A 13,516-nucleotide genomic window follows, 5' to 3' on the forward strand; every position below is an offset into this window, starting at 1 on the left:
CTGCTAAACTCCGTGTGGACGGGGCCTTGATGTGCCTAAATTGTTAGTTCACCCAAAAATTTAAATTATGTCTTTAATTACTCACCCTCGTGTCATTACAAACCCGTTAAGACCTTCGTTCATCTTTGGAACACAAATTAAGATAATTTTGATTAAATCCAAGAGCTCTCTGGCCCTCCATAGATAGCAAGGTTACTACCACGGTCAAGGCTCAGAAACGCAGTAAGGACATTCAACTATAATTTTATGAAGCTATGAGAATACTTAGCTCTCGGATTTCATCAAAAATATCTTAATTTGAGTCCCGAAGATGAATGAAGGTCTTACAGATTTGGAACGACATGAGGGTGAGTAATTAATGACAGAATTTTTTGGTTTTTGGACGAATCATTTTTGGGTGAACCATCCCTTTAATTCAGGCTGAGAACATGGTATGATGAATCATTTTTGTTTCAGATTGCAAAATGGTTTGCCATAAGAAGTGCATTTGTAAAATCGTCATAGACTGCTCTGCTTTCTGCTCCAAGAAGGTAAGAATCCAATCTTCTAAGCATTCTGGAAAAGTGTGCATTTCAAAATCTTTTTCAATTGGTTGAACTTTACGTGCTTTGGGTCTAGTGTGATGATGAGCCTGGGTCACAACACTTTGGTGTGCGCGTTTGCAACCTGGTCAACAACAAGACCCCTGTGCCAATTGTGCTGGAGATAATGCTGGAACACGTGGAAATGAATGGACTGTACACAGAGGGCATTTACAGGAAGTCCGGCTCAGCCAATCGCATGAAGGCACTACACCAGCTGTTGGAAGCAGGTGAGCCATCATAGATATTTCCAGAACTCAATATCACATTGGGAAGAAGACCTCTCTGTAGTTTCACAGTCATATTTCTGACTTTTTTGTAGCTTATCCTGCCCACTCTGATAACTTTGTTAGATAACTTTGTTTAATGATTGTATGTTTGTGTAGGCCCAGAGAATGTTTGTCTTGAGGATTACCCCATCCATGCCGTCACTGGCCTGGTCAAACAGTGGCTAAGGGAGTTGCCTGAACCTCTCATGACCTTCACGCATTATAACGACTTCCTCCGTGCCATAGGTTGGTCCCCACAACATTTTCTGTTGTCCTTTGGGTAGCCTTTAGACATGCTATAACTCTTTTGTTGTTTTTCACAGAACTTCCTGAGACGCAAGAGCAATTGCAAACCATTTACAGAGTTTTGGAACAGCTTCCAACAGCCAACTTCAATACCTTGGAGAGGCTCGTTTTCCATCTTGTCAGGTACAGATGAGTACATGCAGTCCATAACACACACTGTTGGTGCAAAACCATGTAGCTGTCAAGTTAACAATCTGGTTACATTATAGGGTTGCGAAGGAGGAGAAAAGCAATCGAATGACACCGAACTCTCTGGCCATCGTTTTTGCTCCCTGCATTCTCCGCTGTCCGGACAGTGCCGACCCGCTCATGAGCATGAAGGATGTCGCCAAAACCACCATGTAAGGACTTCATATCCAATTTGCAGTTAGAGGGTTGTTAAGAATATTGTGTTGTTTTAAACTGAATGGAGTCTCAAAACTGAACATTTCATTTCTTCAGTTGTGTGGAGATGCTACTTAACGAACAAATCCGGAGATACAATGAGAAAATGGAGGAGATCGAGCAGCTGGAATACGCTGAGGCATTGGCTGTCAATCAGCTTAAGCTAAAAAGAAAAAACACGGTACGTTTGACCTACCTTGACTGGCCTGTCCTTTAGCAGAACGCAATTCTGTATAATTTGAAAGTGGTTTGTTTTCAGATGCCTGTGAAAAATGTCCATATTTTTTTCCCTGAACAATCACTTTTCCCAACAGTCCCCAACATTCCATAAGGCACCTACAGAGAGTAATTGTCGCCACACTTTTTTTGCTTCTCGTTTTTATGTCTCTATAGTGCTGGCATTTACCTCTCAGATTTATCACTCCTTACAAAGAAGTGGCGGTACGTATGTCCCTGTGGTGTTGTGAACCCCAGTAGTTTGGCATGTTCATGCATCCAGTGTGCATGCAGTGTACAAGTCATGCCTCACTAATACTAACTCAATCCATTGCATGTGTTAGTGTCATTTTTGACCTGTAGACATTTAGACCTGTAGACAAGAGGGTGTCGGGTTTCAGGTGGATGTTGTGGTAGATGTGTGCTGGTTTTGGGTGGTCATTGCAGTGAATGGCATGAATTTCAAAGCTACGTAAAGTAATTGGCTAAATATTAAACAACAGGGGCAATCTGTGATGGTTTTTTTTTGGTTGTATAAACATGCAGAAAGATGAAGCTGTCAGCTTTGACTGTTAAATCTGTTTTTTCATTGCTACAAACCTTTGAAACTCATGCCTTGGAAACTTACAGACTTCAATTGTATTTAGTTCCACAGTGAAATATTACATCTATCCAATTGGTTGAAGTTCTTTCCCAGTAGACCTTTTCTCTTCCTCCAGACCTGATTCACCTTTGAAACATCTCTAGCACTCCTCATTTTCACTCCACAAGGGATTGTTGTGCCACACTTGAAGAATTACAATTTCCCCCTTTTTACTTCATAGACTAACCACATGGGGGCAGACTTGAGTAAAATGAAAATGTTAACACTGTAGCACATGTGCCTTCAACCCTGCTCCTAGGGACCCACTGTCCTGTAGAGTTCAGCTCCAACCCTAATCAAAACGCCTTAACCAGCTAATCACGGTCTTCAGGATCACTAGAAAAGTCACAGGCCAGGTGTGCTGAAGCAGGTTGGAAATAAACTTTGCAGGACAGTGGGTCCCCAGGAGGAGGTTTGAAGACCTATGCCAGGGGTCAACAAACTCTGTCCTATAAAGCCAGTGTCCTGCAGAGTTTAGCTCCAACCCTAATAAAACACACCTGAACTAGCTAACCAAGGTCTTGCTAGGTATACTTGAAACTTGGTGTGTTGAGGCAAGTTGGAGCTAAACTCTGTAAAACACCAGCCCTCCAGGACTGAGTCTGGTGACCCCTGACCCATGCTGTAATGCCTTCACTGAAGAACCTCCTGCTTCCAAAAAGAAAAAAGCTTGAATCAGTCGATCTCATTATCTTGAGTTGAAGTTGGTATCTGTTTGGACACTAGATTCGGGAGAAGCCAGCTTCTGACCTTTGTGTTGTACCTGAGAACGAGCCCCTGGATTCAGACACTGAAGTTGAGCGAAACCTGATGGAGCGGATCAAGTCTATCAAACAGGAGAAGTATGTAGATGTAGAGGAAATCTCACAAGTAACCACACTGCATGATTCTTGAATGCCTTTTCCTGGTTTGTGTTCCAGAGAGGACCTTGCCTGCAGGCTACCAGAACTAGAACAGCCTGGTTCTGATCAGGAGAACCTTGACTCGGAGGCGTCAGTCAGCTCTGAGAGCCTGTTGGATGAGCGAGCGGTCTGTTCGGACACGGAAGGTCAGTATTAAGGTACAGACTCCATTTGTTTTGGACCAGTCCTTTGCTTTTCCTCTGCAGTAGTCACCCATGTGTGGGTCCTGTCCTTGTTGTGTGTGGCGCAGGTCTGGATGGGATGCTCCTGGCGCATTTAAAGAGGGTGGCAGTGCCATCCGCTCTGTAGTAGGTTGTGATCTCATCTAACCCAGGTGTCTGTTATGTGCATGTTGGCGGTGATGGAATAAGACACTGCATGTTGTCTTTCTTTTATGACTGTTGGTGGCATGTCTTGGGTTCTGCTTTGGGCTTTCTTCTGCTTGGGGGTTGATTGGTTCTGTTTCCCTATTGTAGGACAAACAATCGTATTGCCAAGATTATCCAAACCAGCTTGCCTTCCTAAGTCTGTCACCCTGGCCCAAGGAGGCTGCACATGGGCTGACGGCCCCTCTCTTCCTTCACTGTCTTCTCCCAGGCTTCAGCTCCAGCGTCGCCACCCTATCATCCCCAAAACGGTCAAGTTGCCCCTAGGAGTCCTATGCCACCCAGCTGTACAGTCCCTCCCTCCCCGCAAAGCCCAGTCCCTCACCCTCGTCCAGCGGCGCGAGCAACCCGGCCGCCGCAAAGACAGCATCCAGTCCCTCTACATCACCGCTGGAACAGAGCTCCTCTTCCCGCCCTCACCTACAACCTCAGACACCTCCAGCACACAGGAGCTCCAGACATCCTCCCGACGTTTCTCAGACCCAGACATTGCTTTTGTAAAGGATGAGGTTTGAGTTGCAAAGCTGCCTGGTCTTGAAAGAACAATTCGATTGGTTGTCGCCATTGGCGCAGACTGCTTGCCCCAGTCGTAGTGACTGATAGAGAGAATTGTCTCACCTAGCACTTTTCCATACTAATAATATATTGGATTTTTAAAGAGACTTTTTAAGACTCTGATTTGTGCTGCATATAAGCATTGACATGCATCAATGCTTGATGCTTGATTTTTGTTTTTAGTTTTTTAGTCTTGCACCTTTTGTGTCTTTTAATGAACAGGAAAAGACTATTATTCAACCATGAGGAGTGATACCTTGATGTTTTGTGGACTGATTTATTTGTGCAGCCAAGGCTTCATTCATCTTAAATAGACTTTTAAGCTGTAGATCCTCCTTTATTTCCTGCACAAGAACTCAATGGACAAGTTTTGACTAGAAGGGGGAAGGATGCAGCACTAGCCACTTTCCTCTTGGACCAGAATGCCATAACCGAATGCAATTGTCCAGAATAACACTTTCTTCTCGAGAAATGACACTTTGGATCTGCGTGGATGTCTATTCAGAATAGCTTTGTGGTAGGACTAAATACAGTTTAGTGGCCAAGCCATTGTGTTTAATACTAAAGTCAAGAGTTACGAATGTTGTTGAATGTTGAATGAAAAGTATGGAACTAATGACGGCTGGATGTTTATGATGTAAATTACGTTTTGATTCATGAGGACTGTATGTGCCTACTAGTATCGCTGTTTTTGAGTCCCCAGTGACATTTTTGCATTTAATGGAGAAATGACTAATTATTTTCCTACAATACAGTTTGTACTGGCCGCAAACCTGTGTTTTCCTGTTTCTTACCCATTATTCTTTCTGGCTTTCTTTTTTGCTGCAGAGGTACCATTGACCATCTATTCTTGCTTTTCTTGTTCTGCAGTTAATTTTAATATCACCTTTAAATGAATGGGGACAGAACATCAATTTATGAACACAAAAATTTTCATTCATTACAGATTTCTTATAAATCGTGTTTATTATTAAATAAGTGTTTTTAGTTGTCATTTTAATGCAAAATTCAGTTGTAATAGGTAGGGTGAAAAAGATCAGTTGTGTAATTCCTTTCATTTACAAACAAACAGCATAAAAATGAGTGCCTCTCTAGTCTGAATGTTGCCAGATATATATCCCGATCTGGGAATCAGTGGTCTAGTTTGCTCTGTGCTTCACTGACAATAAGAATGTCCAGAAAGGCCTGTTCAAATAAAGGTATTAGCAGGTGCAGTCCTTCCCAGCCTTGCTCTTGTACCATGGCTTCTTATTTGAACTGCTTCATACTTGGGTAATGGTTGTTCTGTTAAGAAAGAAAGAAATGTTCATAAAACTATTAGTTAATATGATTTGACCAACATATGTGCACTGTCTGACATGCAAAAATATAGCATTGTAGAACATGTTTGACTATTTAGAACTACTCTGATTAGATTACAAGCACACTTAAACTTAAAATGCATAACATTAGGAGATTTTACAATACACCTTTGACCACCAGTTGTGTACTGTGATCAATTCCCAAAACTGGGACAAAACAGAGGTACGTTCCTGCATCAGAGAGCTGAAGATCGGTGAGTTTGAGAAAGACACGGCCCTTCTTAACCGCCTCAGCTAAAACTTCTGCTCTGTTTTTGTATGCTGGGTGTTGTTCCTTTACAGAAACTAAAAAGTAATATATTTCTTTGTTCATTATAGGTCCTGTTTGAGTTTATTTGGAGGATTTCTATTGCAAAGACATGTCTCAGTCTCGACTTTGCTATTCAGTATTAAGTTGACACGTGCACTCAATGTCAAAAATGTCATTAATACCCCAATGTCATTTCACAAGTACATTGTACTCTGAATATTAATACTGAGACCGTAATATATTAATCTCCACAACGTGGAGTATAATTGAGCAAGTATTACCCTCGGTACATCTTGTAGCCTGTGTCAGGTTCAGCAGGATGAATGGAAGCACGTGTGAATTTTAAATGTCTCAAAGCGCAAGTGAGCAACTCAGGTTGACTGTAACGTTACAAGATAGGCTAAATAAAAGCGAACATATATATATATCGAACACTAAACTTTACCTTTGTCATTAGAATGTTTTTTGGTCATTAGGGATATTAGATTGTTGAGAAACGTGGAAATTGTTTCTTGTTTTGTCAGTGGAATTGAAATGTGGATATTATTCCAGTATTTATATACTGCAGGTCATCTGTTGAAATCATGGGCAGGTTTGACTCCTCTCTAGAAGGCTTTGGGTCTGCTCTCGTCCCATTGGGTTCTGTAAGAAAAGAAACATAGAAGGTAAAAATAGTGAAAGAGTTCCTATCAATCTAATAATTAAATTAGTCCCCTCAATACAGCAATTAGTAACTATTCACGATAAATTATGACATGCTGACAGAGACAGAAAAACGGCATAGTTCAAAAAAAGATGCAAATAACATAAAACTGCATTTACTGTCTTTTACGATCTCTCTTTACTATTAAGACAAATATTACTTTAAAAGACTTGACCTACTCACATGAGCAACGACACTGAATGCATGAACGACCATCTCTTCCTTGCTGGTGATGTGTTGTTTATAATATCCATAGTGTTCAGATGCTTGTGATGGTGAGAGATCCAGTTTTGTGGTTCAGTTTCAAACTGTCTTTGAATTGTTTCATCACAGACCTCACTGTTTGTTTTATTCAGCGAAGCTATTAAAACAAATTTAGCACAACTGCGTTCTTCGGAATCTGCAAACTTCCACCTTATCATGTCAATTTCCTGTATTTGAGTAAGATGAGTGTGTAGCATGACAGATTGTCCCTCAATCACTGGCATTGATGTGATTTTATCTTCCTTAAGAAGCACACCTGGAGAACAAACAGAAACAGGTTTTCAGATGGAGATCCAATTGTTCCCATCCACGAATGTGTATGCAAAGTTTGGGCTATCGCATTAAAAACACTGGAAAGAAACGACAAGATGAACAGAAAACCTTAAATTTTTTAAGTTAGAATTTGCGCCAGTTTCTCAGGAAGTGACCATGGAAAAACGTGGGATTTTATTCGCAAATATTTCATGCAATATTACAATTTTATTCACAACTTTGGATGAAAATAGAATATTGTCCAACTAACTTTGCGACTTCCTACAGCCCATATAACAATCAGTTCTTGTTCGTAATTTCAGTCTCTAAACACACGTGGCAGTTCAGACAAACCCAGGTAACAGATTTAGTATTAGAAAAATGTTGTGGGGACATGAAATGTTTCTAAAACGTTGTGATTATAATATGATTTAAAGGTTACAGCATTCTACTAACTTTATTTTTTATCCAAAACACAGCGTTATTTAAATATTTATACATATCACAACGACAGTCAAAGAATGTTGTTCTAAGAAGATTATGACAATATTAATGAAGTTACAAGAAGTTCCATTATCTTCACTAGGTTGTACATTATTTACACAATTTGTGATAACTGTGCAGTGAAGCATTTCATCAAGTTACTCCCTACTCCGGATGAACAGCTTTAGGTGAAAGCATCAATAAATGAACAAATCCAGTTCAACTTATAAGTTTCTAAATCTCCCTCGTGAACAGACATGTTCCCGCCTGGTGAAAACAAAACACAAAAACAGATCCTGCATGCACAGCTGAACTACTGTATTTTCTGGAAATTAAGTCGTACCAGGTCAAAATTGCATTGTTGAGAGAAAAAAACAGTTTGGATTAATTATGATTCTATTTTTTTTATGTTTTTGAAAAAGGTCTCTTCTGCTCACCGAGGCTGCATTTATGTGATACAATAAAAATGTTATAAGTAGTAGTATTGTGAAATATTATTAAAATTGAAATGTATTTAACGGACATATATATTTGGAAATATGGCATATCTTTACATAGTAAAGGATTATTCTCAAAAAAGCTGTGTGCTTATGAAGGAGTGTGTTTGCAACCCATGCTGCATCTCAGTCGCACCCTTCATCTGAGAACAATCTATAAACCAGATCATCCCGTTTCCTCTTCAGCCTTACCTTATTCTCTGGTTTCAGATAACGGGGAACCTTCTCAGAGGTAGTTTTACAGTAACGTTAACAGAATGTTCCTTCAATGTTCTCATACACGAGAAAAAACATTTAACGAACTGGATGTTTTAAACGTCCAGAGAACATTCAGAAATAATCAGTTTCATGGTTCAAAGAACATTCAAAAGTAAGATACGCACAATGATAAAATGTAAACGTTCCCTTAATTTTTTGTCTGATGTTTTCATAACCATCCATTTTTTTTAAAACATATAAAAACAGGTGTTTTAAACATTCAGAGTACATACCTCCACAGCTAACAATGGAACTGCACCTGTTACCAAAATCATAGACTTAAATATAGGACACCATTGTAATTGTAAAGTACACAAAGTTGTACAGTAATTTACCGTTTTTTTGAATGTCTGTCGTCATTAGACGATTCCCTGTCTGCTGAAAACAAACACAGATATCGGTCTTTGGTATGTTGATTTACCATGGTTTGGCTGATGAACATCCCCGTTGTTTTCAAGAACTACACCTTTAATAAAAATGACTTGATTCAATTAAATCTTTTGTCATCCCTGACTATAATCAGTTTTGGGGTAACGCATTACAAGCAATGCGATTACTGTTTTCAAGTAACTAATAAAGTAGCATTACTTTTAAATTTACAACGAAATATCTGAGTTACTTTATCAAATAAGTAATGCAAGTTACTTTATTCACATTTCTTGATTGATACCCCTCCTGTCCCCATGTTGAGAGAAATTGGGAATAAGTACAGAGGCACCTCCTTCAATCTGAGGCTTATTCGTTTCACTTTTGGTGTTAATGAGCCTTTACCGGTGCCAAAAATATAACTTTTGGCTTTTTTTCTTATTAAAAAACAAATATGCAATGCATTACTTTACATAAACAGTAATTAAGTACCGCAGTTTTTATTTTTTTATTTTTTTGGAGTAACACAATATTGTAATGCATTGCTTTTTAAAAGCACCTTTCCCCAGCACTGACTATAATATTACAACTTTAGAGTTTTTTTGTGATGATGTTTATTGTCTAAATGGAAAGAACGAAGCTACATCAAAAACACAAGAATCAGTACATAGTTAAATTGTATCTTACTTTTTAGGCTCTCGAGTTCCTCTCCATCAGGTTCATCTGTATAAGAAATGACGTAATTTAAACAGTTATGGAGAAGTAAATGCAAACTTTCTTACAAAAGAATATTTTTTTCTTTTAAATTAGCTACAAGTAACACATACCGCATTTTGCCTGTTTGCGTGTCTTGCGCTGACAGTAATGATAAATACCACACAAAACTGCAGCAACAGCCAGAACACAAATACAAACCTGGGGCTATAATGGAAAGAGAGATACTGTATCAGCATTGACGTACATGAATATGACCAGCTCTGTTAAAAAATACTGATGCACCTGAACATGTGTGACAGAGTTGACTGATGTCTCTGTAAAGATCAGTAAAAGTTGTCCATTAACTGACTTCAGATCAGTAGGTCACAAGTGAAACGTGAAATGTTCTTGATTTAAATGCTGAGAAATCAGTGGGCTAAATCCAATCAAAAGAAGGAAGTAAATGGAACTTCCCAACGGGATCTGTCATGGAGAACATAGCAGATCTGCAGCGTCAGAAACTCCCACACCGGTAGTAGGCTACAGTTCACACCGCCGACTATCAAACGATTTGAGACAGAGATTGGGTGTTAGTAAGTGTGTCAACCATAGCCACCAGGTCAAAGCTCAAGATATTATTCAAGTGTTAGGCCAACACTTACCAAGACTTACCAGTCATAGGTTTATAGCACTTGAGATAAAACACAATTCATTTCATTAGACAAGATTATAGAAGATAAAAAAAAAGGCTGAAATTAAACTGTCAGAGCAAATCTCTTATTCACATCACTGTTTGAAACAGTGTAACCTGTAGATAGTCCACTAGAGAGCAGAAAACGTTCAAACATCACTGTTTCGTTCAATAACACTGAGCAAAATATTAAAACGAACACTAAAAATGTAACAGATATGCAATGTACATAACATGAATATCAAAATGAGTAAATGGTAACAGGTTATATCGACTGTAAAATAACAAAAAACGTTAGTGTAAAGTCAAAAGTCACACATTTGCACCTGTTTTAAAGGCTCCTCAAAGCAGAAAATGTATTTTAAATAAGGATAATGACAAGTGTTTTCAGTAATATCTCCATTCATCTGTGATTTAGTCTCTTCTCCTCCTTTGTCTCTCTCTGTTTTCGAAGGAATCTGTAAAAAACAATTTGGTTCATTTTGCATGAATTAATTGGTCATTTCAGATCATCTAACTTGCTCAGTGTTGATGGATTTTTATTCTACTAACCTCAGACGATAAATGTCATATTTTGTCAATTCCTGGTGATATTTAGTTTATAAATTCCAAAGTCTGTGGGTCTGATGTTATTGATTGTTTTTTGATCCAGATGTAATCTGTGTCTGAATGTCTCATCATGACCAGTCCAATCAAAATAGTTAGGTTCATTCATTCTGGCTATGATGATAAATGGATTTTGTTCCATCTGTATTCAATTCTCCAAAGTTGAATCACATCAGATCTTTGTATAACCTTGAAAACACCAGTCTCCAGTTCATCTGTCCCAGCCAAAGATTTACAAATTTGTGCAATAAAAAAGTTTTGATAGCTATGTATACTTAAAAAATAACTTTGTTGCATGAATTTAAATCAAAATACAAGTTACAAAGCTGAAAAAAAAAAAAATTATATTATCTATTACTTTTTTTTTTTTTTTACAATGCATATAAATAGCATGACAATATTCAACAATTACAGCTGATTAGATGTTCAGAACCTGTTTAACCATAATGTATTTTTCCACCACTTCAGATATTTTTAGCCAAAGAATAAGACAAACGCGTGTGGGTGGTTCAGTGAAAACTACTGTTTTATGCCAGCTTGTATATTGCACATACAACTTCACTTTTGTCATTAAGGTACATTTGGGATTTCAAATGGCTGTAAAAGAAAAAGAGAGTAGAAATATGGTTTTTGTTTGTTTGTTTTGTCAATGGATATGAAATGTGGATAATATTCTGGGTATATACTGTATAGTCCTCTTCTCTTACCAAGGGAGAGTTTTTCTCCTGATCGTTCTGTCTTTTCTTGTTGTCCTTTAAGGAAACCAAAGCAAAGGTGAAAACAAGGACATTGTTTGAATGTTATTGACTACAGTGATGTATATTAGGATGCATTGAGGAATTATACAGTGTGATTTGCATGATCGTATTCGCTGTGAGTTACGATACTCGTCATGTGTCTCTTGATTTGAAAGCAATGCTTTCATCTATGATCTTTGACATATGCTTGCTGTAATTAATAGATTAACAGTTACTGATCATATTAAGACAATTGAAGTCTCACTGTCCTCACATAAGAAGCAACATTGAACGTCTCTGAGATATTCTGTCTCTCACTGATAAGCTGTAGATTATAATGTCCGTAGTGTTTAGGTGTGATGGTCAGAGATCCAGTATCGTGGTGCAGCTGCAACCTGTCTTTGAATCTTTCTTCATTATATAGGTTTTCCTCATTGCTTTTTTTATCCCACTTGGCTATGACAGAAAACGCAGCATGATTGTTTTCTCTGGATTTAGCAAACTTCCACTGTATCAGTTCATTTTTCTGTATTTCAGTGACATTAGCATGTAATGTGACAGTTTCTCCAGCCATTGCTGACATTAAAGTCATTTCATCCATCTGATAAAATCACCTGGAAAAAAGACAGAGATCAAACTTATTAAAGTCTTTTTCAACAAACCTCTTTCTATTTATTTTCTTAATTTCAGTCATTGTCCCTAAATTTGATGCTGATGCTGCTGTTTTGTGTGTGTGTGTGTGTGTGTGTATGTGTATGTGTGTGTGCACCTGGTATTCATCACGTCCTGGGGACCAAATGTCCCCACAAGGATAGTAATACCAGTAAATCTTAATCTTGTGGGGACATTTTTTGGTCCCCATGAGGAAACAAGCTTATAAATCATACAGCATAAAGTTTTTTGAAAATCTAAAAATGCAGCATGTTTCCTGTGAGGGCTAAGTTTAGGTGTAGGGTTGGTGTAGGGCAATAGCACATACAGATTGTACAGTATAAAAACCATTACGCCTATGGAGAGTCCCCATAAAACATGGAAACCCAACATGTGTGTGTGTGTGTGTGTGTATGTGTGTGTGTGTGTGTGTGTGTGAGTGTGTGTGCGTGCATGTTTATGTGGTTTATGAGGACATAGGTATGATGTATAATGACATGGGTATGACAGAGGTATTACAATATGAAGGTGGTTTATGAGGACACTGCCTATGTCCCCGTAATTCAAAAGGATTAAAAAACATACTAAATGGTGTTTTTTTGAAAATCTAAAAATGCACAAAGTCTCCTGTGAGGGCTAAGTTTAGGTGTAGGGTTGGTGTAGGGCAATAGCACACACAGTTTGTTCAGTATAAAAACCATTACGCCTATGGAGAGTCCCCATAAACCACAAAAACCAACGTGTGTGTGTGTTTTAAAGGTACTTATCTAGTCGCTTTGACTGTCTATTGGGTTATCTCGGGTTTCACCATTGCTGTGCTTTTCTGAGCTTTCATAGGATAAACAGTTTAAGTTGCTTTGCAAAATGAATGAATGTAAATGTTCTTTATAGTATCAGCCAAAAAACCCAGTTGAGAAACGTCAAATTTATTAGTTGTGTGGTAACTTACAGTTTTGTGAATGTGTTTCTGCAACTGCTGAAAAAAAATATTCAAATGAATTATCACTTAATTTAAAACTAACTTACAAAACTGTTTTGCACAATAAAACTCATATTTATTTTTCTTCTGAAAATGTATCTGTAGGTAACACATACCTTGATTAGCTGCTTGTGTAGGTTTCCTGTGGTGATAATAGAGAACACCACAGAAAACTACAACCACAGCCAGAACAGAACAGCAAACCAGCACTAACTGTCCTGCAGACAAACCTGGTGCTATAATGGAAAGAGGAAGTATCATTTACCTAACTGAATCAGTAAGATTGCTATTGATGTACCTGCACATGACCAACAGCGATCAGCTCTTTTTAAAATCAACTAATATAAGCGTTGCCGTACCTGCACATGTGTGACAGAGTTTGCTGATGTCCAGATGTTGAGTCTGGTTGCTGATGGGATTGTTGAGCACACAGCTGTAGGTGTTTTTATCCTGATATTCCACCTCCAGAGGTAGAGAGAG

At 38.3% G+C, this 13,516-nt stretch overlaps 1 protein-coding gene across 9 annotated transcripts in view; it reads left to right on the plus strand.

The window, feature by feature from the left end:
• LOC306867672 (unconventional myosin-IXb-like) overlaps positions 1-5,455 on the plus strand; it is a 51,862-nt gene extending 46,407 nt beyond the window's left edge. For 4 of the 9 annotated variants that reach the window (XM_079413482.1, XM_079413475.1, XM_079413474.1 and 1 more), the window contains 10 exons: positions 457-530; positions 619-811; positions 968-1,096; positions 1,174-1,279; positions 1,366-1,497; positions 1,598-1,721; positions 1,934-1,981; positions 3,126-3,241; positions 3,320-3,447; positions 3,778-5,011. In XM_079413482.1, coding sequence (XP_079269608.1) covers positions 457-530; positions 619-811; positions 968-1,096; positions 1,174-1,279; positions 1,366-1,497; positions 1,598-1,721; positions 1,934-1,981; positions 3,126-3,241; positions 3,320-3,447; positions 3,778-4,202 — 1,475 coding nt within the window. In that variant the 3' untranslated portion in view covers positions 4,203-5,011. Of the gene's footprint in view, positions 1-456; positions 531-618; positions 812-967; positions 1,097-1,173; positions 1,280-1,365; positions 1,498-1,597; positions 1,722-1,933; positions 1,982-3,125; positions 3,242-3,319; positions 3,460-3,551; positions 3,660-3,777 lie in introns of those variants that run through there. The other 5 variants (XM_079413478.1, XM_079413479.1, XM_079413480.1 and 2 more) reach the window with 5 other exon arrangements.
• Positions 5,456-13,516: the final 8,061 nt, after the last annotated feature.

This window comes from Barbus barbus (genome assembly GCF_936440315.1).
Source record: "Barbus barbus genome assembly, chromosome: 49".
In the NCBI taxonomy this organism is placed as follows: Eukaryota; Metazoa; Chordata; class Actinopteri; order Cypriniformes; family Cyprinidae; genus Barbus; species Barbus barbus.